General features: G+C 39.2%; 1 protein-coding gene across 2 annotated transcripts in view; it reads left to right on the forward strand.

The window, feature by feature from the left end:
* The first annotated feature begins 19,403 nt into the window (after positions 1 to 19,403).
* The window catches only part of TEX10 (testis expressed 10), an 84,167-nt gene continuing 75,962 nt past the window's right edge, over positions 19,404 to 27,608 (forward strand). For both annotated transcript variants that reach the window (XM_059411194.1, XM_059411195.1), the window contains exons 1-4: positions 19,404 to 19,576; positions 23,730 to 23,918; positions 26,113 to 26,825; positions 27,249 to 27,492. In XM_059411194.1, coding sequence (XP_059267177.1) covers positions 23,739 to 23,918; positions 26,113 to 26,825; positions 27,249 to 27,492 — 1,137 coding nt within the window. In that variant the 5' untranslated portion in view covers positions 19,404 to 19,576; positions 23,730 to 23,738. The remainder of the gene's footprint in view (positions 19,577 to 23,729; positions 23,919 to 26,112; positions 26,826 to 27,248; positions 27,493 to 27,608) is intronic.

The raw sequence follows: 27,608 nt of genomic DNA on the forward strand, positions 1-27,608 counted from the left end.
CTAATAATTTTTGAAAGAAAAGTTTTTATTAACGGGTAAGAATAAATCTCCTTTCAGGAAGCCTAGCTATCAGCATTTTAAGAGCTCTAAAGGTAGGGTGTCTGGGTGGCTCAGTGGGTTAAGCTGCTGCCTTTAGCTCAGGTCATGATCTCAGGTCATGATCTCAGGGTCCTGGGATCAAGTCCTGTATCGGGCTCTCTGCTCAGCAGGGTGCCTGCTTCCCCCTCTCTCTCTGCCTGCCTCTCTGCCTACTTGTGATCTCTCTCTGTCAAATAAATAATAAAATCTTTAAAAAAAAAAAAGCTCTAAAGGTAAAACAATCTTGTTAAGTGTGTTTTAGAAATACCCCGCTATCTTTTCTTCACCTACCCCCAATCCTATCACAGGTATTCATCTCTTACCCGAGTTATTAAAATAGCCCTGTTTTTTGCAGCCCTCTCTAGCTCCCACCCTGCATGATTAAGGATGTCTGTGTTGACCAAAAAAAAAAAAAAAAAAAAAAAGAAAGAAAGAAAAAAGAAAAAGAAAAAGGAAAAAAGAAAGAAAGAAAGAAACCCTCCAAAAGAATAGTTAGTTCATTTCTCATCTCATTTCAGAGTAGTTTTAAGTCAGTAGATAACTCTTCTCTATGTAGTGATTCAGGGACCCAAACTGCTCCCATCTTGTGTCTCTGCCATCTGCTAGGACCTTTTCCTTCCTTGTGCAATTGAGACAGAGTCACCGTGTCCATATTTCAGCTGCTGGAAAGCGAGCAGAAAGAGGTTGAGCCTGCTCTGAAGGTACTGGTGTAGGTGCGGTGCCTCTCACATTCCTTGGGTAGAGCACAGTTGTTTGATGGTGTATCTAACTTAACAGAGGTTGGGAACTATAGTCTAGCTGGATGCTCAGGAAGAAATAGGAGACTGGGTTTTGAGAGACAGCTCTTGGTCTCTACCACACTCTCTCAGGCTTGTTCTTCCTCTACCCTGTCAATGCTAGTTACTTGAATCCCAAATATGATCATGCCATTCCCTCAGTAAAAAGAAAAGCCTCTGTGTGTGTGTGCATACAGATATATGTGTATATATATGCCTATATACAATGCCTATATATACATGTATATGTATTGTATGTACATATATGCAATGGTTTTCTGTGAACAACAAATATTTTTATTGCACACTTAATATGTGCTGAATATTGTAGATACAAGGATTAAAAAAATAAAGATATGGTATTTATTTTCTTGGAACTGCTAAAGGAGTCAAAATCCTGAAAAATCATAGTTTTTCCTTCTCTCTCACCCCTATACCCAATGCATCATGAAGACCTGTGAATTCTACTTCCATCCAAAGTACTACTCTGCACCCCTCCTTCTCTGGTTCCCACCAGTGTCACTACTGTATGTATTTTTTTTTAAATCCTAAATTACATAGTTCCTACATAACCAAATTTATATAGGACTTTATATCAAATGAGCCATGAATGTGCAGAATGTAGAGGGAAAGGTAGCATTTAATTTTAACTAATTTGTTGTCCTTATTTAGGTTTTCTCTCCCTCTGCTCTTGCTTAAAGGTAGGAGGGAAACCTTTTCCAGAAATGCTATTGGATCCCTTTTCCTCTGTGGAATGTCTAGGTTTATTATCTGAGCTGGTGGTGGTCCATGGGATTTTCTCTGACATTCTTACAACAAACTCTCTTTAATTTGAATTGCTTGAATGGCTTTGTGCGTCTAGTCACCAAAAGATCCTTTAGTAAAACATTTTTTATTTTTCAAAAAGTATCTTTAACATTTAATGTGGATATTGCATGGTGCTGGATGTTTGAGGGTTGCCACATCTTCCTACATGGAAAGGCCTTTGGCAGTGGCAGGTGTCCAGTCTGAAGAAGAGCCAGACATCTGTATTTCTCTATTGGCTGCTGTAACAGAGTGGTTTAATACAATGTCCATCCATTAGCTCACAGTTGTTTAGGTCAGAAGTCTGAAATTATGTCAAATTTTTAAAAAATCTCTTAAAACTATATGTAACAGTGAACTACAATTAATATGATTTGTTTTAGTTGTGGAGTTGAGTCATAAGCTCATTCTGAAGGAAGAGAGGATGGCATTGTACGTGATAAGATCTCTACCCCTAACATTATCTCTTTCTAGCTACATGAGCTAACAAGTTACTTAAGCTTTCCCAGCAGTAGGTAATAGATAGCTGTATAATAGCACTTAAACATAGATACAATTTAAGGTTACATGAAAGTACTTGTAACAAAACATATGTAAAACTGTTTGGCATAAGGTAAATGATCACTAAATGTCAAAGGAATTATTTTTTATTTTATTTTATTTTTTTTGGTATAAAGGAGATATAAACCTATAGCTCTTTTTAGTGTTTAAAAACTGTGAAATGCATAGATCTTAAAAATATGGTTTGATGGGCTTTGACAAGGATGTGTCCTTGTGTAACCCACATACCAATCAAGGTATAGACTTCTTCTTCTTCTTTTTTTTTTTTTTTAAGATTTTATTTATTTATTTGACAGAGAGAAATCACAAGCAGATGGAGAGGCAGGCAGAGAGAGAGAGAGGGAAGCAGGCTCTCTGCTGAGCAGAGAGCCCGATACGGGACTCGATCCCAGGACCCTGAGACCATGACCCGAGCCGAAGGCAGCGGCTTAACCCACTGAGCCACCCAGGCGCCCTAGACTTCTTTTTTATCCTCCCTGAAGCTTCCCTGTGCCGCCTTTCTCTTACTCTATGAGAAGTAAACACTGTTTCATCTCTAAAAAGTAGTTTTGCCTATTCTTGAAATTTATATAAATAGAACCATACAGTATACACTCTTTTCGTATCTGGTGCTTTTTTCTTTTTAATCAGAATAATGTCTGTAGGATTCATCTATGCTATTGGGTGCTCCAGATGTTCATTCTCCCATTTTGCTGAGCAGTATGAACATAGGACAACTTGTTTATTTATTCCTCTGTAGATGGACAGTTGGGTTGTTTCCAGTTACCAATAAAGCTGCTCTAAACATTAGTGAACACATTTTCTGGTGAATGGAAGTTTTAATTTCTCTTGTGTAAATACCTGGAGTGGAATTTCCAGATCATATGGTAAGTATACATTAAACTTAATAAGAAACTGAAGGACCGTTTTCAAAAATGGGCATACTGGCGTGCCTGGTGGCTTAGTGGGTTAAAGCCTCTGCCTTAGGCTCGGGTCATGATTCCAGGGTTCTGGGATCAAGCCCCCCATGGGGCTCTCTGCTCATCAGAAAGCCTGCTTCCTTCCTCTCTCTCTGCCTGCTTCTCTGCCTACTTGTGGTCTCTGTCTGTCAAATAAATAAATAAAATCTTTCAAAAAAAAAAAAAAGTGGGCATACCAGTTTATGGTCCTACCAGCAAAATATAAGAATCTTGTTCCTCCACTTCCTTGTCAGCACTTAATGCTGTCCTGTTATACGACAGTGAAGGAAACCAGAAAATGTCACTCAAAATATGCCACTTTGGCATGTTGGTTATTTTGAACTAAAGGCTCGTACAAAACAGCAGGTGGAAGGACAGTTTGACCCTTCTTTGTCTCTCTAGAAGCAGGAGATTTTTATCTCCCATGTGAAAGGTAACTTCCCCATACCAAGGGGAATGTGACATTCTTGTCAGACCAGAGACCGGAGGAATCTGTGAACAAATCCTACTCCCTTGTTTTTCTCCCCTATGTTTGTCTTCCCATACTTTGCTGACCCTGGAAACCTAAAATTGATTTCCTTTGCCTTTCATTTCTCTCCAGATTTATTGCTCTTTGTTGAAAATGCTCCCTAAACTGGAATTCTAACCTGCCATTTTTGGTTACTTTTCACTGAAGTTTCTCCTGTGTGATAGGCGCCATGGTCATTAATAAACCGCTGTTCTCTTGTCTTTTTATTAGGGTTCCAGCTAAAAACCCAAGATGGGTAAAGATAAAGTTTTCCTACTTTACAGCAGGGACTCTGCCCAATTCTTTCTTTCTCTACTTCATGGTCCAATAAAGCAGGTATAATATCATCCAAATTCTATAAGATGAGGAAATTAAAGTATAAAAATAAGAATTTGCCCCCCAAATCACACAACTTTCAAATTGTGTGCAGGAAATTTTAGGTGGTAGCTTGCCTCTGGTACTGTTCTCACTCAGACAGTGCCTCTCCAGATACAGTTTAAAGAGAGAGAGCAATAATATACATTGTTCTCATATTTTATATATGGTAATAGTATATATTTCATTCTTCATGTACAAATGAAAAGAGTTGGCCTAAATAGATTATCTTATGAACTTGCCACTTGTGCCCCCTGCTCTTCCGAAATTTCCTGGTGATTTCTCAGAGCTTTAGATGCTAAGGTGTATTTTTTCATTCTGGGTCATGAAAATGATCCCAAAGGAGGAAGTCAGGGCTGAAGAACAGCTGTTGTGGTAGGTGGCAATATGGTTAGGTGACCATACACTTAAGTCTGCTCTCAATATTAAATATTGGATTACTGCTTTACAAAGTAGCTGCTGTATAAATAGGAAAATTTGTGAACCATTTGCTAAACAAGTTAGCTTTCTTATTTTGTAATCACTAGTCCCTGTTATCCCAATTCATGCAAGAAGAATAAGTGGTACAGAAAATTTTTAAAAAAACATTAATTTGAAATATTTTTTCCGGTTTTAGGATGTAACTGTGAAGTTACCAAGGTAGTGGTACAAATCACGAGCATTTTCCCCCCAAACAACTCTGTCATTGAGCATAGTTTTCTTTCAGAAATATCAGCACAGTTGCCGCTCATCTCAAGAATCCACTGAAGTATTGTGAAGTAATTATGGAGGGTTTTTCTCTCCTAGAAAAAAGATTGACATTTGTTAATTTACAGAATCAAATTAACCGGAACATAAATAGTTTTCCTTCCGCTGTTATAAAGTACATTTCCATCTTGCAGATGGAATGAACTCTAATGATGAAAAGGAAAGACTCATCTCTAAAATAGTCTTAAAAATTAGATGAAGACAAACCTGATGAAATATTCAAACTCTTACAGTATTTAAATTGGTTTCTTTGTGGGTTATTAAAAAAAAAAAAGATATCTGTTATTTGGGAGGTAAGTTTTTAAAAACCATTTTTTTTCCCTTAAAGAGTTCATTTATTTGACCGAGAATGAGAGAGCACAAGTGGTGGGGGCAGGTAGGGGGAGCAGCAGGCAGAGGCAGAGGGAGAGGTAGGCTCCCTGCGGAGCAAGGAACCACATGTGGGTCTTGATCCCAGGCCCCTGGGATCATGACTTGAGCCAAAGGCAGATGCTTAATGGCTTAGTCGACTGAGCCACACAAGTGACCCTGAAAATCATTTAAGTATTTTGAAAAGAACAGGTGAGAAATACCAAAATCAAACCATTTTTGTAATGGCTATAAAGAAGTTTTTTTTTAAGTTATTATAAATATCCCTAAGGTTAATATAAAAGCCTGAGTCTTCTATAATAAATCATATTTTGATGAGAACCTACAACAGATTTGTTCTTTGGAGAAAAAGTAAATTTGTCAGCAGTTACTTGGAAGTACAATTCTGATTTCAGGTAAAATGAAAGAGTTAGGGGCACCTGCGTGGCTCAGTGGCTTAAAGCCTCTGCCTTCGGCTCAGGTCATGATCCCAGGGTCCTTGGATGAAGCCCCACATCGGGCTTTCTGCTCTTCAGGGAACCTCCTTCCCCTCTCTCTCTACCTGCCTTCTGCCTACTTATGATTTCTGTCTGTCAAATAAATAAATAAAATCTTAAAAAAAAAGATAATGATAAAGCTAACCAACATTTAAGAGTAATGCCCTCTTTGTGTCTCAGAAATTTGATCTTTCCAATAGTCCTTATTTACAGATGAAACCCCTAGGGACTGGAGAAGTTAAGGTGCCCAGAGTCACAGTACTGCGACAGTGGTGGAGCAGGGATTCCCACCCAGACAGCGTAACTCCAGAGCTCATGCTCTCCATCACTACAGTATGTCCCGGAACAATTGATACTTATGTTAAAATGTCGTCCTTTGAACCTATGTTTCATTAGTGTTACATAAGAGAATTCTAGGTAAGCAATTGTTGACTGACCTGTTAAGTACAGCTAAAATTTCAAGTAGGAACTAGAATACTCTCTGATAATCTTTAATGACTGCTGGTTAATCTGTTCAATTTAATTCGTTACATTTAATATTTAAGTATTTTCAGAAATAAGTTCATATGATACATACTGAGCTGAAGGCAGACTGACTGAGCCACCCAGACACCCCCTCCCTTTTTTTTTTTTTTTTTTAAGATTTTACTTATTTATTTGTCAGAGAGAAAACACACAAGCAAGAAGAGTGGTAGTCACAGGGAGAAGCATCCTCCCTGCTGAGCAGGGAGCTTGATGCGGGACTCAATCTCAGAACTCTGGGATCATGATCAGAGCCAAAGGCAGGGGCTTGACTGACTGAGCCACCCAGGTGCCCCACCACTATTCTACTTTCTCTGTCTGAATTTGCCTCTTCTAAGTAGCTCTACAAGTGTAATCAGACCCTATTTGCTCTCATGTGTGACTTCTTTTACTTAGTATAACGTTTTCAAGTTTCATTCATGTTGTAGCTTGTGTCAGAGTTTCATTCCTTTTTTAAGATTTTATTCATTTATTTGAGAGAGGGAGGATGAGTATGGGGGAGGGGCAGAGGCAGAGGGAGAAGCAGGCTCCCTGCTAAGTAGAGAGCCCAACCCAGGACTCATTTCCAGGACCCTGAGATCATGACCTGAGCAGAAGGCAGACATTTAACCAACTAACCCACTCAGGTGCCCTAGAATTTCATTTCTTTTTAAGGCCAAATAATACTATATTGTATTTATATGCCACATTTTACCCATTCATATATTGGTAGACATTTGGGTTATTCCTGTATCTATTGACACCCATGCCACTAGTAAAAATAAAATAAAATAAAAATCTTATCTCCATTATTTGAGTTGATTCTATGCCTCAAAGTCTTCCTTCCAACCCTACTTGATTTCAGAATTGATGTCTGTTTTTAGGTTTACTACTTCTCACTGCCAGCTCCCATTCTATTTACTCTAGGGATTTTTCTACTGAAAAGAAAAGAAAATGTAGTGACTCCCAAAGTAGGGATTTATAAACATTTCCTTAATTGGCTATGTATACCTTTTTTCCCTCCACAATCTGCTCACTATTGTTTGCCCAACATTGAAGGAGTGGGAAGTAGTTGTGTTTTAAAGCTGTTAGATAATCTGGCAATGACTAGAAAAGGATTATTGTAAATGAGTTTCTTCTTTCAAATTAAATTGACCTTATCTTGATTAAAAAATTATTTACTACTTGCCTCTTTACTTTCCTGTCTTCTCTAATAGATAGTTAATGGGCAGGGACTGTGTCCCCATGATCTATCAAAGAAAACCTATCACATTTTAGGGCTTTGTAAGCGTGCATTGAATGAAAGAATAAACAACTTTAGCTACCCAAATCCACAGAAATCTGCATTTCTCCTCTTGAACTTGAGTTACTTGGGGAAAAAGACGCTCGAGGAGTGAACTAAGTGAGAATCATACTTAATTTCAAGAGGAAGATATGTTTAAGGCTCTGGACTAGGAGTCTTTGGGGTTAGTGCCAGTGATTTTGGCGAGATTTGCCTTATATCCCGAGCATGGCGCATAGGCAATGGTAGGGCAGGCCTACATTAGTCCTTGCATTTGAACATGGGCATGAGTGCTATATTTTCCAAACCCAAATGCATGATATATAACCTGAAAAAGAAATTTACCCCAATATGTAAATTTGTTTATAAAATTTAGAGTAGCATAAGAGTTATATATAGCTATTTATAGGTTATTTATTACAAGGTCTAAAAAATATGCTCCAGGAAATCTCCTTATTCTCTTGTGAGTCTACTTGCCCCCCCCCTTTTAGTATGAGTCTACAGTAGTAGGTTTTTATTTGTTGTTTCAGACTGATTTATTTGAGAGCAAGTGCAGGGGATACGGGCAGAGGGAGAGAGAACCCCAGAGTCCCTGCTGAACATGGAGCTCAAAGCCTTGAGATCAAAACCTGAGCTGAAACCAAGAGTCAGTCACTTAACTGACTATACGACCCAAGCACCCCAGTACTAATTTGTTGTTGTTGTTGTTATTTAATGATAATATTACAGAATATTACATGAAAGGACGCCTGGGTGGCTCTGTTAGTTAAGTGTCTGCCTTTGGCTCAGGTCATGATCCCAGGGTCCTGGGATTGAACACAGCATTAGACTCTCTGCTCAGTGGAGAATCTGCTTCTCCATCGCCCACTGCCCCTCCCTCCCCCCAGCTTGTGCTCTCTCTCTCTCTCTCTTGCTCTCTCTCAAATAAATAGTCTTAAAAAAAAAAGAAAATTACATGTAGAGAAATAGGTAATGCATCCCCCCATTCCTATCCTCTAGCTTTGATAGTTTATCAGCTTGTGGATAAACTTTCTTTCTCTCTGCTTTACTCATTCCCCCTTCCTGGAAGGATATTTGAAGCAAATCCCAAACCATCCCTTCATATAATCATTTCATCCATAGATATTTCAGTATGACTCTTTAAAAGATGGGAACTCTTAAAGAAACATTTTTTAGTACAGTTGACAATGTTACATTAGTTTGAGCTGTACCGCAGCGATTCAGCTTCTCTCTACATTATGCTCTGCTCATCTGTCACCATACCATGCTATTACAACATCATTAACTATATTCTCTATGCCGTGCCTTTTAGTCCCGTGACTTACACATTTCGTAACGGGAAGCCCGTATCTCCCACTCCCCTTCACCCATTTTGCCCATCCCTTCTCCCCCATTTCCTCTGGTAACCATCTGTTTATTCTCTGTATTTATAGGTCTGATTCTGCTTTTTCTTTCTTTTTTTTTTTTTAAGATTTTATTTATTTATTTGACAGAGAGAGTTGACAAGCAGGCAGAGAGGCAGGCAGAGAGAGAGGAGGAAGCAGACTCCCTGCTGAGCAGAGAGCCTGATTTGGGGCTCGATCCCAGGACCCTGGGATCATGACCTGAGTGGAAGACAGTGGCTTAATCCACTGAGCCACCCAGGTGTCCCTCTGCTTTTTCATATTCATACAATAAACCCAAAGATTTTGGGGTTCCACACATGAGTAAAATCATGATATTTGTCTTTCTCAGCCTGACTTTTTTTCACTTGACATAATACCCTCTAGGTCCATCCATGTTGTTGGAAATGGCAAGATCTCCTCCTGTTTTATGGCTGTGGAAAATTCCATCGTATTTATATACCACATTTTCCTTATCCATTCATCTATCATTGGACACGGGTTACTCTTTTTTTTTTTTTAAAGATTTTATTTATTTATTTGACAGACAGAGATTACAAGTAGGCAGAGAGAGAGGAAGGGAAGCAGGCCCCCTGCTGAGCAGAGAGCCTGATGTGGAACTCGATCACAGGACCTTGAGATCATGACCTGAGCCGAAGGCAGCGGCTTAACCCACTGAGCCACCCAGGCGCCCCGGACACGGGTTACTCTTATACCTTGGCTATTGTAGATAATGTTGCAGTAAACATAGAGGTTTATATATCTTTTTGAATTAGTGTTTTTGTTTCTTTGGGTGAATACCCGGGGTGAATTTATTGGATCATATGGTATTTCTATTTTTAATTTTTTGAGAAAACTCTGTACTGTTTTTCATAGTGGCTGTACCAATTTACATTCCCACCAAAAGTTCACAAGTTTTCCTTTTTCTCCATATCCTCACCAATACTTGTTATTTCTTGTCTTTTTTTTTTTTTAACTTCAGCCACTCTAACAGGTGTGAAGTGATATCTCATTGTGGTTTTGATTTGCATCTCCCTGATGATTAGTGATGTTAAGCATCTTTTCATGTGTCTGTTGGTGATGTGGATGTCTTCTTTGAAAAATGTCTATTCAGGTCGTCTGCCCATTTTTTTAATTGGATTGTTGTATAAGTTCTTTATATAGTTTGGATATTAGCCTCTTACCAGATATATCACTTGCAAATATCTTGTCCCATTAAGTTGGTTACCTTTTTGTTTTGTTCATGATTTCTTTCACTGTGCAAAAACTTCTTATTTTGATGTAGTACCAGTAGTTTATTTTTGCTTTTATTTTCCTTTCCTTATGAGATATACCTAGAAAAATGTTGCTATATATGGCCGATGCCAGAGAAATTACTGTCCTGTTCTCAGACTTTTATGGTTTCAGGTCTCACATTAATCCATTTTGAGTTTATTTCTGTGTACGGTAAAGGAAAATGGTCTAGTTTCATTCTTTTGCATGTGGCTGTCCAGTTTTCCTAGCACAGTTATTGAAGAGACTATCTGTTCTCCATTGTATACTCTTGCCTCCTTTGTCACAGATTAATGGACTGTATAAACATGGGTTTATTTCTGGACTCTCTATTCTCTTTCATTGACCTATGTGTCTATTTTTGTGCCAGTACCACATTTTGTACCAGTACTTTGTGCCAGTACCATACACGTGTCAGTATTACAGCTTTGTAGTATGTCTCGAAATCTGGCATTCTGATGCCTCTAGTTTTGTTTTCCTTTCTCAAGATGGCTTAGGCTATTTGGGATCTTTTTTGGTTCCACACAAATTTTAATACTATTTGTTCTAGGTCTGTGAAAAATGCTATTGGTATTTTGGTAGGGATTCCATCGAATCTACAGATTGTTTTGGGTATTATGGACATTTTAACAGTATTCTTCCAATCAATAAGCATGGAATATCTTTCCATTTTTAAAATTGTCATCTTCAATTTCTTTCATCAATATTTTATAGTTTTCAGTATTCAAGTGTTTCACCTCCTTGGTTAAGTTTATTCCTAGGTATTTTGTTCTTTTTGGTGAATTTTAAGTGGAATTATTATCTTAGTTTCTCTTTCTGCTACTTTGTTATTAGTATATAGAAACACTATCAATTTCTGGGTATTAATTTTGCATCCTGCAACTTTACTAAATTCATTTATTGCTTCTAGTAGTTTTTTTTTTTTTCGTGGAGTCTTTAGGGTTTTCTATGAATAGTATTATGTCATCTGCAAATAGTGAGAGTTTGACCTCTTCTTTACCAATATGGATGCCTCTTATTTCTTTTTCTCTCTGATTGCTGTGGCTGGGACTTCCAGTACTATGAAGAATAAAAACGGGAAGAGTGGACATTCTTGTCTCATTCCTGATCTTAAAGGAAAAGCTCTCAGTTTTTCCCAATTGAGTATGGTTTTCATATATGGCTTTTATTATGTTGAGGTATGTTCTCTCTAAACCTATTTTGTTGAGAGTTTTTATCATGATTGGATGTTGAATTTTTTCATGTGCTTTTACTGCTTCTATTGAGATGATCATGTGATTTTTTTTTTATCCTTCATTTTTGTTGATGTGGAGTATCACATGGATTGAGTTACAAAATATTGAACCATCCTTGTATTCTTGGAATGAATCCCACTTAACTCTGGGGAATGATCTTTTTAATGTATTATTGAGTGTGGTTAATATTTTGTTGAGGTTTTTTACATCTATGTTCATCAGAGATACTGTTCTGTAGTCTTTTCCTCTTTGTGGTGTCATTGTCTGGTTTTGGTATAAGGATAATGTTGGTCTTGTAGAACTTATGTGAAAGCTTTCCTTCCTCTTCTTCTTCTTTTTTTAAAAGATTTTATTTAATTATTTGATGGAGAGAGACACAGAGAAAAAGGGAACACAAGCAGGTGGAGCAGAAGCAGGGGAGGGAGAAGCAGGCTTCCTGCTGAGTGGAGAGCAGGATATGGGCCTCAATTCCAGGGCTCTGGGATCATGACCTGAGCTGAAGGCAGCCACCTAACAACTGAGCCACTCAGGTACCCTTTCCTTCCTTTTCTATTTTTTGAAATAGTTTGAGGAGAATAGATATTAAATCTTCTTTAAATGCTTGATAGCATTTACCTGTGAATCTATCTGTTCTTGGATTTCTATTTTTTTGGTAGTCCTTTTCATTACCAATTCAATTTCATTACTAATAATTGGTCTCTTCAGATTTTCTATTTCTTTCTGATTCTGTTTAGGAAGATTGTATGATTCTAGGAGATTATTCACTTCAATACTGTCCAATTTGTTAGCGCACATAGTTTATAGTATTCTCTTATAACCCTTTGTATTTCCGTGGTATCAAGTATCAATCATTACTTCTTTCATTTCTTTTTATTCTTTTTTAAAGATTTTATTTATTTATTTGAACAGAGAGAGAGAGAGACGGTGAGAGAAGGAACACAAGCATGGGGAGTGGGAGAGGGAGAAGCAAACCTCTCTCTAAGCAGGGAACCCAGTGTGGGACTGCATGCCAGGGTCCTGGGATCATGAACTGAGCTGAAGGCAGACGCTTAATGACTGAGCCTCCCAGATGCCCTGTAGTGTATTTTCTCTTAAAGATTTGTCATACTTTATATACATATTCACTGCTGGACATTTAGATTTTCTGATTTTTTCCTCTTTCAACATTGATGGGATCAATATTCTTCTAAATTTCTTATACATAAATCTTTATTTATGTATCTGGTTATTTCTTCAGAATAGAGTCTTAGTAGTGGAAGTCTAAGGCATAAACAGCTTTATAGTTTCTTCCTACATTTTAGGTGTCTTCCTCAAAAGCAACATTTCATTCCTTCCATGATGAGAATGCCTGTTTCCTATCTATCTTTACCATTCTCACATATATAATGTGTTTGTATTCCATGCTTTATATTAAATGCAAATTATAATATGAATTACTACATGTACCTACTATATATACCTACTATAAATACAGTACGAAAATTAAGGTTTGTTATTTTATAAAATGCATAGACGTAAGAAAAAGCAGTTGTTTACATATGAGAAGTTAAAAAGTAATATGTTGAAATTTAAAAATGGTGGAAAATTATTGAACTACTTTGTGGGCCTCATGTTTCTTCACCTATTGTTTTTGGGAATTTGTGGTAACTACAGACTAACTTTGTGTGTGTGTGTGTGTGTGCTATTTAATGTTCTAAAAATTTTGAAGTAATTTTTTTAAAGTAAATTTCCAACTATAAATATAATATGCTAATTGCAAAATGTTGCTCTAAGGAATAGTATCTTAGAAATAATGCCCCAGGCTCTGTGACCACTATTATGTAATTTTAAAGTTTCCTTTAGCTGTCCATTACAAGGAAAGTTACCAGATTTCTATCCTTGTAAACTTAGGGGTTTTGGCATGTGGATTCAGAGCTTAACTTTACTGTTGACTAGATATGCATGCCCTTGTGCTTAGTTTCTTCAGGGCTGATGTTCAACTGGCGGGCACTGGAATGGTTATTTCAGTAGATTAAAGCTGTATCCATTGTTAAACCTTTGGGCATCATCCTTAGAAATATGAATATCAACCTTCTGACTTTCATTGTGGGTTCAAGGATGCTAATCTGAATCAGAACAGAACCTTTCTTCACTCTCTAGCTATGGAAATTGTCAAATTTTTCCTACTTAGCAGAATTACTGAGAGGGCAACACTTTGCCCTGGTGTGGGAACATATTTTCAGTGATTGGGTATTTGTAGGATCTGCAAGGTGGCAACTTCACCTCCGCAATGGTCATGTTATGTTTACAAAACAATTTCCTAAAGGATGTACTTTCTTACATATGTGGTCTGTTTTTTAGCCTTTTAGGAAGAAAAATTGTGAAGTTTACTGCTTCAGATTAGTCTTTTTCGTAACTTTGTAATGGGACTTACGGGTATGTTATTATAGGGTTTATTAATGTTTCAAGTTTTAGGAAATGGTCAAGCATGCATTTAAAAATCAATGCTTGGACAAATAATGTATGACTCTTCTTAGACTCATCTAAGACATTTAGATTAGATCTGCAATAGTCAAACTTAGAGAAGCAGAAAACAGCATGTTGATTGCCAGGGAGGAAGGAGATTGAAGTTGATGTTCAATGGGTTTACACTTACAGTTAAGCAAGATCTATGAGTTCTAGACATCTCCTGTAGGACAGAGTGTGTATAGTTAGTAATATGGTGTGGGGCTTGAACTCACAACCTCACGAGCAAGAGTCACATGCTCCGCTGACAGAGCCAGGCTGGTGCCCCATAAATCCATTTTCTTCCCAATGTTTTGTTACTCAGATGTTGTTGAAATAAATATCTTCCATATACTTTGGACTGATGGTTTTATGTCTATGGGACAAATTCTCAGGGGATGGGATTACTAGACTGAAAGAATATAAATTTAAAGAAAACTTTGTTCAGATATTTTCGGACTTCTTTCCAAAATGGTGACATGATTTTACATTTCCAGTAGCAAAGGATGAGAATACACTTTTCCTTGCATCCCTACCAGCAGTAGGTGTTATGTTGGTTTATAGCTGTAGTGAATTTGGTGAGAAGTTATATCCTGCTGTTATATTAATTTACATTTCCCTGACAGTTGTGAGGTTGCAAGGCTTGCGAAGTTTATTGATCATTTGGATTTTTTTGTGTGTGAATTGCTATTCATTGTTTTTGGACTTTTCCCCCCATCAGATTGTTTTTGTCATATTCTTAATAATTTGTAAATGCTCTTTGGATTTTGCAGATATTAATTATTTATCTTTCATATGTGTTGTAATCTTTCCCCTAAGCTTTTTTTTTTTGCCCTTTGTTTATTGGTGTCATTTGCCATATCACATTAAATTTTTTCAAAGTCATGAATTTTGTTTATGTTTTTTTCAATAGCTTCTAAGTTTGTTATCTTTTCAAAGAAAGTTCCTCAACCCCTAAATTACATGTGTATTTTACTAATTTTTTTCTGATGCTTCCATTATTTCATTTAGTTGTTTAAAATTTTTATAAAGTTTTAGTTCTGATTACTAAACAATCCTCTCTTGCTTCAAATTCATGCCTTCTATATTCTGCTCTGTGTCTCTGCATCTGGGACTCTGCAATGATACATCATTCATAGTAACATTTGTTGCCATTTATTGACAGGGTTTAAAGTGTACCAGGCAGTGACCTACCTAATTTGCAAATATTGTATTGATTCCTAGAGAATGGGTTTTGACTTTTTCTGATTATAGTATCAAATTTGAAGTCATACTTTTCAGCTTTCTTCAAAGAGTTTCTGTTTTTTGTGTTAGCAGTAGCTTTGAAATATAAGATAAGAGTTAATTTAGTTGTTGTTGTTGTTGTTGTTGTTTTTTAGGAGCATTACCCTATTTCAGAGGCAAATATTAACTGGTAGCCTGGTGAAGAAACAGAGAAGCTGCAAAGGTTATATAAATTGTATAGGAGTAAATTACTTAATCTAGACTTTTGTGATGCTTCTGAGTACAGACAAAAAAGAGATATTGTTCAGATTAAATACAGACATTTCTGGAAACAGATCTTGGCGTCTGATAGGATTTAAATTGTGTCCCTCCAAAAAGGTATGTTGAAGTCCTAACTCCTAGCACCTCAGAAGGTGATCTTACTTGGAAATAGGGTCTTTAAAGAGGCAGTTATGTTAAAAATGAGGTCACTAGGGTGGTCCCTAATCTAATATGACTTGTGTTCTTCTAAAAAGAGGAACTTGGACACCAACAGACACACACAGAGGGAAGACAATGTGAAGAGAAAGAGGATTCATCTACAACCCAGGGAACATCTAAGGCCACCAAAGCCAGAAGAAGGCATGAAACTGCAACTCCTTCAGAGCCCTCAGAAAGAACCAACCCTGCCAAACCATGATCTCCGATTTCTAGTTTCTGGAATTAATAAATTTCTGTTGTACAAGTAATCAAGTTTGCGATACTTTGTTACAGAAGCCCCAGGAAACTAATATCGTAGTTTTTGTGGCCAATTAGACTGAGTTTTGAAAATGAAATATGCCACAGATTCTAGAATCTATGTTTGCTGTACATATTTTTCTCTCATGGGTCAAAGACCGGGATTAGTTACATGCTTATCATTTATCAAAGGCCTGTTCTGGTTCAGCTAAGCAGATGATGTTTGCAACTATTGAGTTCATCACCTATAACTGAAAAAAAAAAAACACAACAACAACAACAAAACAAAACCCAGGGGCACCTGGGTGGCTCAGTGGGTTAAAGCCTCTGCCTTCAGCTCAGGTCATGATCTCAGGGTCCTGGGATGGAGCCCTGCATTGAGCCCCGCGTCAGGCTCTCTGTTCAGCAGAGAGCCTGCTTCCCTTCCTCTCTCTCTGCCTGCCTCTCTGCCTACGTGTGATCTCTATCAAATAAATAAATTAAATCTTAAAAAAAAAAAATCCTCTTTTTATGTACATGCTTTTCATGTCTGAAAACAGAGGTTGTAAACTAGCAACCTGCTCTTAAGTATTTTGTTTGGCCCACACAGTGTTTTGTCTTTTGGTTTTTAGATTTTATTTTTTAAAATATTTTATTTATTTAGAGAGTACACGCACTTGGGGGGGGGGTGCAGAGGGAGAGAGAGAGAATCTCAAACAGACTCTGCACAACCCTGAGATCATGACCTGAGCTCAAATCTAGAGTTGGATGCTTAATCAACTGAGCCACCCAGGTACCCCTTTAGTATTTTTAAAATTTTATTTATTTACTTGACAGAGAGCAAAAGTGAGAGAGATTACAGAGTGAGAAGGTGAGGGAGAAGCACACTCCCAGCTAAGTGGAGAGCCCCACATGGGGCTCGATTCTAGGACCTTGGGATCACAACCTGAGCCAAAGGCAGATGCTTAATGAACTGAGCCACCCAAGTGCCCCAGGATTTTATTTTTAAGTTATCTCTACGCCCAATTTGGGGCTTGGATTCATAACTTCAAGATCAAGAATTGCAGGAGCGCCTGGGTAGCTCAGTGGGTTAAGCCGCTGCCTTTGCCTTGGGTTGTGATCTTGGGGTCCTGGGATTAAGCCCCACATCTGGCTCTCTGCTCAGCAGGGAGCCTGCTTCCCCCTCTCTCTGCCTGCCTCTCTGCTTACTTGTGATCTCTGTCAAGTAAATAAATAAAATCTTAAAAAAAAAAAAAGAATCAAGACTTTCAGGTTCTACTGACTGAACTAGCTAGGTACCCTACTATTTTAAAAATAGGGAGGGGCGCCTGGGTGGCTCAGTGGGTTGGGCCTCTGCCTTTGGCTCTGGTGGGGTCTTGGGGTCCTGGGATTGAGTCCCTCATCAGGCTCTCTGCTCGGCGGGGAGCCTGCTTCCTCCTCTCTCTCTGCCTACTTGTAATCTCTCTGTAAACAAAACAAAACAAAACAAAACAAACAAAAAAACCTTAAAAAAAAAGGAGGAAAAAAGGTGCCTGTTCACCAATATTTAAAGATCAGATTTTTTTCTTTCTTTCTTTTTTTTTTTTTTAAAGATTTTCTTTATTTATTTGACAGAGAGAGATCAAAAGTAGGCAGAGAGGCAGGCAGAGAGAGAGAGGAGGAAGCAGGCTCCCCGCCGAGCCTAGAGCCCGATGCGGGACTCAATCCCAGGACCCTGAGATCATGACCTGAGCCGAAGGCAGTGGCTTAACCCACTGAGCAACCCAGGCACCCTAAAGATCAGATTTCTTATTTTCTGTTTCCTTAAACATGAGATTTCCATTTCTTCATGGCAATGGTTAGCTGAAAGTTGGCTACTTCCTTTGGGCAGGCCAAGCACTCTGTCCCCTGTATCACTACCTGGTGGGCCACCTTGCCACAGGCAAGAAGCAAGTGTTGCTGGAGGAGAATGAAAAGAGAGAGAGTGGTAGAAGGAGTATCCAGAGGTTCAGTGTAATGTCAGAATTTGGCAGATCTTGAGGCCATGGTAAGGACTCTGACTTTATTCCAAATGAAATGGGGAGTTATTAAGGGCTTTTGATTAAAAGTATGACATTATCTGACTTAGATTTTAAATTAATCACACAGCTGCTCTACTATTAGATTGTAGGGAGAAGACAGAGTGCAGTGATGGATATGGGAAACCTATTCAGAGGTTTTTTTTATTGTGATCGTAAGATGGCTTGGACCATGATGATAGGAAAGGAAGTGGTGTGAAGTGGTGGAAGTCTGCAAACGTTTGGTGTGATCAGAATCTCCTGATGAGTTAGATGTGTGATGTGGAAGAAGCCTTTCTTTGGGTTTTTGGCCTGAGTAACTAGAACGTTTAAAATTCCCATTTGAGATGAAGAAGCTGTAGCAGGAATAAATTTCAGGGGGAAAATCAGGAGTTCCATTTGGGACATGTTCACCTTGAAGTAGGTATAAATAGGATGTCCAAAGGAAATGTTGAATAAGCTGTTAGCTAGGAATCTGGAGTTGAGGGGACATGTCTGGCTAGCAATAAGCCTTTCCTCTTCTGATCCAGTCTCATAACTTTTTTTTTTTTTTTTTAAGATTTTACTTATTTATTTGTCATAGAGAGAGAAGCGAGTGCAAGCACAGGCAGACAGAGTGGCAGGCAGAGGCAGAGGGAGAAGCAGGCTCCCTGCCAAGCAAGGAGTCAGATGTGGGATTTGATCTCAGGACGCTGGGATCATGACCTGAGCCGAAGGCAGCCGCTTAACAAACTGAGCCACCCAGTCTCATAACTTTTAAAACCATGTAATACCATATAATGCTGATGACTCTCCAAAGTATGTTTACGGTGGATGCAAGGCAGATTGTGGTAGTACGGCTGCGTTGCCAGGGAAGAGAGGTGGGTATCTGGGTCTGCTTTATCTCTGGTCATAGAGTAGGAATCTTCTTAGTCCCAGGGCTTGTGTCTCCGCTCGTAAAACTGAGGCTCATATGGTTGTCAGCTTTACTGTTTTACATCTGATAAGCTGTAGAGACACATTTGAATCAAGGTCTCAAATCCACAGCCAGTACTTTCCTTCACCCCTCCGGCCAGTCTTAGGTAAGGGTATCTTTCAAAGAACCACTCTCCTTGCTTTCTCATCCCCTTTCTAGGCATTCATTTTCTCTCTTCACTTCCCTGGGCCCACTTAATTTCAGTAGCAGCAATCTCAGTGCTCAGATACTGAACTATCAGGGAAAATCCTCCGCTAAGACTTTCAGGCTTTAGCTACGGCGTGCATCTTGCCCTCTGTGGAGTAATTCTTCACTGCTCCATCCAGGTTAAAGTTCTCAGGGATTCTATGGTTCTAGCAGTCTGAAACTTTTCCCTTTCCCAATTCAGTTCAACTTCTGTTCTCTGAAGGTGGCTCCGGGTCTGCGGAACTGCGGTCTAACGAGGGGAGAATAGGTACGCTCTCCAGCAGCCGTAACCAGGGCGACACCCCTTCCCACCACGCACGCCCAGGAAGTTCGGGGCCGGACTTAGAGCCTAGCTTTGTCCTCGGATCCTGCGCTCTGCTCCCTCGGCTTCCCCGAGCGCAGGGGGCTTCCGGCTGGTCCCCTCCTCCCGAGGGCGGGGCCTACCTCTCCCACTCCCGCCTCCCCGGCTGCGCGCGGCTGCGGGCCGCGGTCACGTGATCGCGGCGCGGCGGGGGAGGGGCCCTGATTTCCGGGCGGCGGAAGGAGACGCGGCCGCGTGAGGACGAGGTGGTTTGAAAACACGCTCGGGGACGAGAGGCTGAGGCCGGTGGCGCACGCCGTCACCCCTTGGGCTTCTGCTCAGACGCTCTTTTCCTGTGCCTCCGCGCTCCGGTCCCGGCCGGGTCCTCAGGTGAGCGGCCGCCGCCCGTCGGGCCGGGCCCTCCCAGGGCGCGGGACGGCGCGCGGAGCCGTTGCCCCCCGGTTCGCGGCCCAGGCGGGCCAGGCCGGCTGTGGCTGGTCTGCGCGCCCCGGGGGCCGTCCGGAGGCGCTGCTGCCGAGCGGGGTCTGCGTGCGGAGCGGGGTCTGGGTGCGGAGCTGGGCAGTGCGGGGGTGGGTCACCCCGCGGGCTTTTGAAGCGCAAGTGACTGGGCGGGTTCGCGCGGTTTCGCGTCTCGGAGACTTTTAGGCCGGTGTGCCTTGATTTGGGCCCCGCTTCCTCGACTGTGTTCCTGACCGCGGGCCGCAGGAGTAGAAGGAACGATCGTTCTTCCCGTCCACGGGGCTCTTCACGTGTGGGCTGCTGGACCAAGACGGGTGGTGGGGATGAGCGGGCGTCTGCTGCACGGCCCTGTCGCCGTCCAGGTGTGTGGGGGGGGAGCAGAGCGTCATCGGAAGTTCTCGGATTGGGCACACTTTGGGGCATCTACTTTCTGAGAAGTCTGGTTTCTCCGATTGACCCCCTCAGTAGAGTTGGGAGGAACTCGTGAGAGTAAGGGGTTGGCGGGGAGATTATTAAAGAAAATTGCAGTATGCATTATTAATTTTTTTTTGAAAGAATTTGGAAATTAGGGTGATGGGGTGGCAGACAGATTAGCTGGAATTTGACTCGGTCGAAATTCTGATACTCTGGAATCTCCTTTGTGTTGCAATTAGGAGACCTGTAATTGCAATATATGAAATTCAGTTTTAGAACTTCAGGGGCTTACCCGCGTAGGAGGTCCAGCGATGTCCCAAGTTTATCCCCTGAGACTGGAGTTTGCACCTTCTGTTCAGTACCGGCTACTGTTTAAGTGGCTTAGTCGAAATATTTGTTGTGCCGTACTATGAAAATCTGTATTTTTAAAAATTTTATTTAGTTATTTTAAAAGCTTTTATTTCTAAGTCTTCTCCACACTTAAGGTGGGGCTCAGGTTCATTAGTCTGAGATCCAGAGTTGCATGCTCTACCTACTGAGCCAGCCAGGCGTCTCTGAAAATCTTTATTTTAAAGTGACAATAACAAATAGGTAATAGAACTTTAAAAATTCCTAGTATAAAAATGGTCTCTGTGCACTCAAAAATAATAATACCAGCTTTAAAAGCCAAGGAATGGCGATCAGCCCTCTTAGTTTTCGTAACAGCAAAATTAGTGTGACTGATACAAAGTGATGGATAATAGGACATAAGCTTGACAGGCTGTATGTGGCCACAGGTGAGTATGTTGGCCACAGGTGAGGTAGTTAGTGGCTAAAGATTGAATTGGGGTTAATTCATTTTGATTTTTCTGTCTTGTACCATTTATTTTCATCTTTGGTACTAGCTAGTAATAAAATTGTAGGGAAAGCTCACAAAATGTTTGCTTAATCAATGAAAACTTTTTTTAAATTAAAAGAGGCAGGGTGAATATTCTTTTTATGCTTTGCTTAACCATTTTTTAAAAAACTAGAATAGAGGTGTGGGTGGGATGAATACTTGGAATTGGTATAAATGAAATGAGAAACCATTTTGCCACTTCGGTTTGCAGTCCTCACCTTAATTCCAGTTTGTATAACATAAAGCTGATTTTTCAGAGCCCTTAGTCCCTCCTCAATTCCCTAATACAGGTCTGACAGATCTTTCTGAGCCACATCTTTAAGATGGATTTAGTACCACCTTGCTCACATGATTTTGTGAAAATTGAATGCTAATTAATGTACATAATGCATTTAATACTGTGCTTGATATGTACTGGTCCTGAGACTTGAAGAAAATATACATGTTTGGGACGCCTGGTTGGCTCAGTTTGTTGGACGACTGCCTTCGGCTCAGGTCATGATCCCGGAATCCCTAGATGGAGTCCCGCATCAGGCGCCCAGTTCCATGGGGAGTCTGCTTCTCCCTCTGACTTTCTCCTTACTCATGCTCTTTCTCACTGTCTCTCTCTAAGGAAAGAAAGAAAGAAAGAAAATATACATGTTTGTTCTTATATATATTTGACAGTGCCAGGTGCAGTTTTACAAATAGGAACTCATTTGTTTCTTAGTAATCTTACCTCATAATAACTATATGATGTAAGTATTATTATTCCTATTTTGTGAATAAAAACTGTGGCACACTTTTAACTACGGCTAGAAAGTGGCAGTCTGGATAAGAACTGAATCAGTCTGGCTCTAGAATCTGCTCTTAACCTATGTAGCCAAATTCTACTTACCTCAAGGGGCTCTAATGTATTAAAACCTTGAAATCATGTAAATTTGGATATAATGTTATAGGTCATTGGCTTCTGGATTCCTGGAACTTGAGCTGCTTGGTCTTGCACAAGCTATTTTATTTCACAATAAATGTAAAGCTTCAGGGTGCCTGGGTGGCTCAGTGGGTTAAAGCCTCTGCCTTCGGCTCAGGTCTTGATCCCAGGGTCCTGGGATTGAGTCCCGCATTGGGCTCTCTGCTCAGCAGGGAGCCTGCTTCTCTCTCTCTCTCTCTCTCTCTCTCTCTCTCTCTCTCGGCCTGCCTCTCTGTCTACTTGTGATCTCTCTCTGTCAAATAAATAAATAAAATCTTAAAAAAAAATGTAAAACTTCATTCAACTCAAATTTTTTGGACTCTGACTTATAGTACTGTGACTTAAAAAAAAAAAAAATACCTGGACATAGGATGATTATGGTAGACCAGGAGAAGTTTTACGTATTTCAGAGGCAATTTACCTATTACAGTGGGTGTACAGAATTCATTATTTTTGCAGCATGTTGGAAGAGGTTTCAATTAGAGTTGAGGCTGGTTCTAGGTATAGGAGGCTAATTTTTAGATAAATGTTAGGGAAGATAAAGGTGGAGAGGAAGTTAGGAAGGACATGCTATGTTCTTACTGTAAGGAAGTAAAAGAATAGCTGCAAAGTCCTGAGCCTTCGTCAGGTTTGTGTTTAGGAAGATCTCTCTTGTGACTCCAGCAGATGGGCTAGGGAATAGACACTAAAAACAAAGGAAGCATACTGATGGGGGAAACTAATAAACAGCCTAGGGTAGAAATAAAGAATTTAAGAAGTGGCCTGGGAATGGATAGGAGGCACAGATCAAAGTTTTTTTGTGTAAATGGGAAGATTTGGATGTAAGTTGAAAGAATGTGGTATAGAGGGGGAAGTGCAAGATGACATGTTTATGCCCAAGTTATTTATTACAATGGCCTAGCTAGTCTTTGTTCCTTACCCCTCTGTTAACAGTAGATTTCCTTTTATACTGCTTTTTATCCTGCTTTTGGATATCTAATCTGAACCTACCCTGTTGTTCAAAATACTGCTCTCTCATTTTTGCCTATACTAGGCTTATTCTCTACTGATCTATACCCTGTTTCCCTTACTCATGAAATGCTCATTAACTTTCCTTGCTACATATTTCTGAATGTTAAACTTTTTTCAAACATCAGCATAGGTTCATGAAATGTTTTTTTTTTTTTTAAAGATTTTATTTATTTATTTGACAGACAGAGATCACAAGTAGGCAGAGAGGCAGGCAGAGAGAGAGAGAGAGAGAGAGAGAGAGGGAAGCAGGCTTCCTGCGGAGCAGGGAGCCCGATGCGGGGCTCGATCCCAGGACCCTGAGATCATGACCCGAGCCGAAGGCAGCAGCCCAAACCACTGAGCCACCCAGGCGCCCCATAGGTTCATGAAATGACTTCTGACTATTACAGGCTGCATTTAAAAACTTAGTTTTGTTAGTAGAGGTTCCTCAGGGACTTGGAGGGGCCAGGAGCAAATGTGTTCTCTCCCCCCCTCACTCCCTCCAAACCCTAGGTGGGACCTTATTTCCAAAGATTTGTATTTAGCACAATTGCTTGAGGAACATTCCTTGGCTAGAAACCCTTCACAAACCTATGGGAGGTTTGTTGCCTTACTGTTGATGACTCCTCTTTACAGTGTCTCTTGGCTAAGGTATACCTCTTGGTAAAGGTATTTTCCATTTGATACTTTGATCCTTTGGCATAGTTCTTATTGGCTCTGATTCTTGATTGTCTTTGAAATAAATTTTAGAATTAATGTAAATGTTGGAAAACACTTTATTCTTTTAAGTTTCTTTTTTTTAACCCATTGTTTTAAAATTCTTTTCACTATAGCACTGAAGAATGACCAAAAAAAGAAAACGCCAAGATGATTTTCAAAAAGTAAAACTAAAAGTTGGTAAAAAGAAACCCAAGTTAGAAAATGCTACTGTTACAAACTTTAAAACTAAGACTATACATCTGCCTGAGCAACTCAAAGAAGATGGAGCTCTTCCAACAAACAATAGAAAGCTTAACATAAAGGTAAATCGTAAATATTATTTTGATAAAATCATACTTTCTTTGAAGTCATCTAGAATGATTTTTGTGAAAAGTTGTTTTAATTTTGAGGGTTTATAGATGGCTGATGGTTGGAATTTTTTTGTTAACCAAATCTGAGTTGCCACTGAAGCTTTCCCACCTCCTCTACAAAGACTTGCTCAACTAAACCCACAGTGATTTCTTCATTGTATAACTATTTGATAATTTAATATATGTTCTGGAAATAATTCTTATGTTTAACTTTTTGATGTATCAGGCTTTTGATGACACAGTTTTCCAGCTGTTTTTATAGTTCATGAACATCTTGTCTTACTCATTTTGAACTCATAGCATATAACTTATAGGTTCATTGTAAATATGTGAAGTTAAAGTTTGAGCAGTACTTTTGCTTAAAATTTTGACAGCTTTATTGAAATGTAACTTAGGCATAATAAAATTGACCCATTTAGAGTATACCATTCCAGGGGTGCCTGGGTGGCTTAATTGGTTAAGTGTCTGACTCTTGATTTCAGCTCAGGTCTTGGTCTCAGGGTCATGAGTTCAAGCCTTGTAGTGGGCTCAGTGTGTAGCGTGGAGCTTACCTAAAATAAAATGTACTATTTTGTAGTTTTTAATATATTTATGGAGTTATGCTGTTATCACTGTAATCTAATTTTATAACATATTAATCATTCCATAAAGAAACCCTGTACCTATTAGAAGTCACTCCCCAGGGCGCCTGGGTGGCTCAGTGAGTTAAGCCTCTGCCTTCAGTTCAGGTCATGATCTCGGGGTGCTGGGATCGAGTCCCGCATTGGGCTCTCTGTGTAGCAGGGAACCTGCCTCCCCACCTTCTCTCTCTCTGCCTGCCTTTCTGCCTACTTGTGATCTCTCTCTGTCACATGAATTTCAAAAAAAAAAAGTCACTCCCCATTCTTTTCCTCTTACTCTAGGCAGCCACTAAGCTACCTGCTATCTATATAGATTTGCTGATTCTGGTCACTTAATATAAATGGAATAATATGTGCTCTCTTGTTACTGGTCTTTTATTTAGCATGTTTTTGAGGTTCATTCATGTTACACCATATCTGTCAGAACAGTACTTCATTCTTTGTATTTTTGAGGAGTAGTTTAGTTCGTGGTTATGTCACATATTATCAGATGTCAGTTGATGGTCATTTGATCATTTCCACTTTTTAAAAAAAAATTTAAATTTGTTAGTTAACATGTAGTGCAGTACTGATTTCTGGAGTAGAATTCAGTAATTCAGCACTTACATACAGTACCCAGTGTTTATCACAAGTGCCCTACCCATTCCTCATGTAGCCCATCCCCCACCCAGTTTGTTGTCATTTTTTGACTCTTACATGTATTGCTGTTAGGAACATTTATGAACAAGTTCTTGTGAGGATAAACATTTTCTAGTTTGCTTTTAAGCTCTGAAAATTAAATAATATTGAAAAGATATTTGAAGTTACGTTTTTTCACAAATTATATAAATTATTCCACAAATAAAATTGTCAAATGTCATACTAAGGATGGGCACACACACCCCTTGAAAAACCATTTAAAATAGGCAAAACAGGCCTGTTAAATTATATAAATGCACCTACCGTATGTTTGATATATATATAGTAGTTCTTTAAATAGTGATGATTGCTGTCACTTTTTAAAAAAAAAATTTAATTATGATTGCTGTCACTTCAAATGATAGCACGCCTAAGCCTTCATACAGGTCAATTTCAAGAAGAGAAAATTCTAACTGAAAATTATTTAATGTTTTTTTAAAGCTAAATCTATTTATTTATTTATTTTTAAAGATTTTATTTATCTTTTAGGGCTTATGTGCATAAGCAGGGAAGTAGCAGGGGGAGTGGAAAAGGGAGAGGTAGAAGCAGGCTCCCTGCAAGCCCAGTGCTGAACTCTGTCCCGGGAGTCTGAGATCAGGACCTGAGCCTAAGGCAGATGCTTAAGCAACTTAACAGACTGAGCCACCCAAGGGCCTCTAAACTAAATCTATTTTAAAGAGTTTCTCAGTGTTTCTCTTCTTAGTAGAGTCTAGGTAACGTTTAGAAAACACTTACTGAAGCAGCTTCCCTAAGGAGTGTTAGTTTATGGTTTGTAGTTTTGATTAGCATGTTTATTTGAAAATGTTACAGTATTCATGTATACCTAAATGTTCTGTTTTTACTTTTAGGATTTGCTGTCACAGATGCATCACTACAATGCTGGGGTTAAACAAAGTGCTCTTCTTGGACTTAAAGACCTTTTGTCTCAGTACCCATTTATAATTGATGCACACCTTTCAAACATATTAAGTGAAGTGACTGCTGTGTTTACAGATAAAGATGCTAATGTACGATTAGCAGCAGTTCAACTTCTTCAATTCCTGGCCCCCAAAATACGAGCTGAACAAATTTCTCCATTTTTTCCTTTGGTAAGTGCCCATCTCTCTAGTGCCATGACTCACATTACTGAAGGAATTCAGGAGGACTCTTTGAAAGTTTTGGACATTCTGCTGGAACAGTACCCAGCCTTAATTACTGGCCGTAGCAGTATATTGCTTAAGAATTTTGTAGAACTTATTTCTCATCAGCAGCTGTCCAAAGGACTGATAAATAGAGACAGATCCCAGTCCTGGATACTTTCTGTAAATCCTAATCGGAGACTCACTTCTCAGCAGTGGAGGCTGAAAGTCTTAGTGAGACTCAGTAAATTCCTTCAGGCCTTGGCAGATGGATCCAGTAGGTTGAGAGAAAGTGAAGGACTTCAGGAACAAAAAGAAAATCCCCATGCCACTAGCAACTCCATTTTTATCAACTGGAAGGAACATGCCAACGACCAGCAGCACATCCAGGTTTATGAAAATGGGGGTTCACAGCCAAATGTCAGTTCACAGTTCAGGCTACGGTAAGAAGGATTTCAGTTATGTCCACACTCAGTTTTCCTATGTTGAATTTTAACTACTGACCATTGATGGCTAATGGTGGGAAGACGTGCAGTTGTCTTTTATAGTTTTCATATAAAAGTTATAAAGTTCATATAAAAGTCATATAGTTATTCATGGTTTGATTTTATTTACTGATGGGAGGAGTCATTTGAAAGTAATTCATTTATTCATTTTTAGCAAAGCCTAATGAGAAGTAAAACTTGATAGTTTCTCTTGGCTTTGTCATTTTAGAATTTTATTTTCTTACCAGTTTTGATCAATGTAATTATCAATTCAGGGAACTTCAGTTTTACTAGTACTTTACACTTAATATTTAAATTAAATAAGGGAAAATCGTTTTTAATCATTAATTTTTTTTTTCATTCTTGCCCTTCCTTAATTAGGTACCTGGTTGGAGGACTAGGCAGTGTGGATGAAGGCCTCTCATCTACTGAAAACTTGAAAGGATTTATTGAGATAATAATTCCATTGCTAATTGAATGCTGGATTGAAGCTGTGCCTCCGCAACTAGCTGCTTCTGTTGGAAATGGTATAGAACGAGAACCTCTGCAGGTTATGCAGCAAGTTCTTAATATTATTTCCCTTCTGTGGAAACTCTCTAAACAACATGATGAAACTCATAAATTGGTGAGAATTTAATGGGGTATTTTCTTAGTAATAATGTCTTTTGTCATACATGGGCAGACTAGAAATCCATATATTACTATTTGGTTATGCATTTTCTAAAACATCATGATGTAACT

This window comes from Mustela nigripes, chromosome 9 (genome assembly GCF_022355385.1).
Source record: "Mustela nigripes isolate SB6536 chromosome 9, MUSNIG.SB6536, whole genome shotgun sequence".
In the NCBI taxonomy this organism is placed as follows: Eukaryota; Metazoa; Chordata; class Mammalia; order Carnivora; family Mustelidae; genus Mustela; species Mustela nigripes.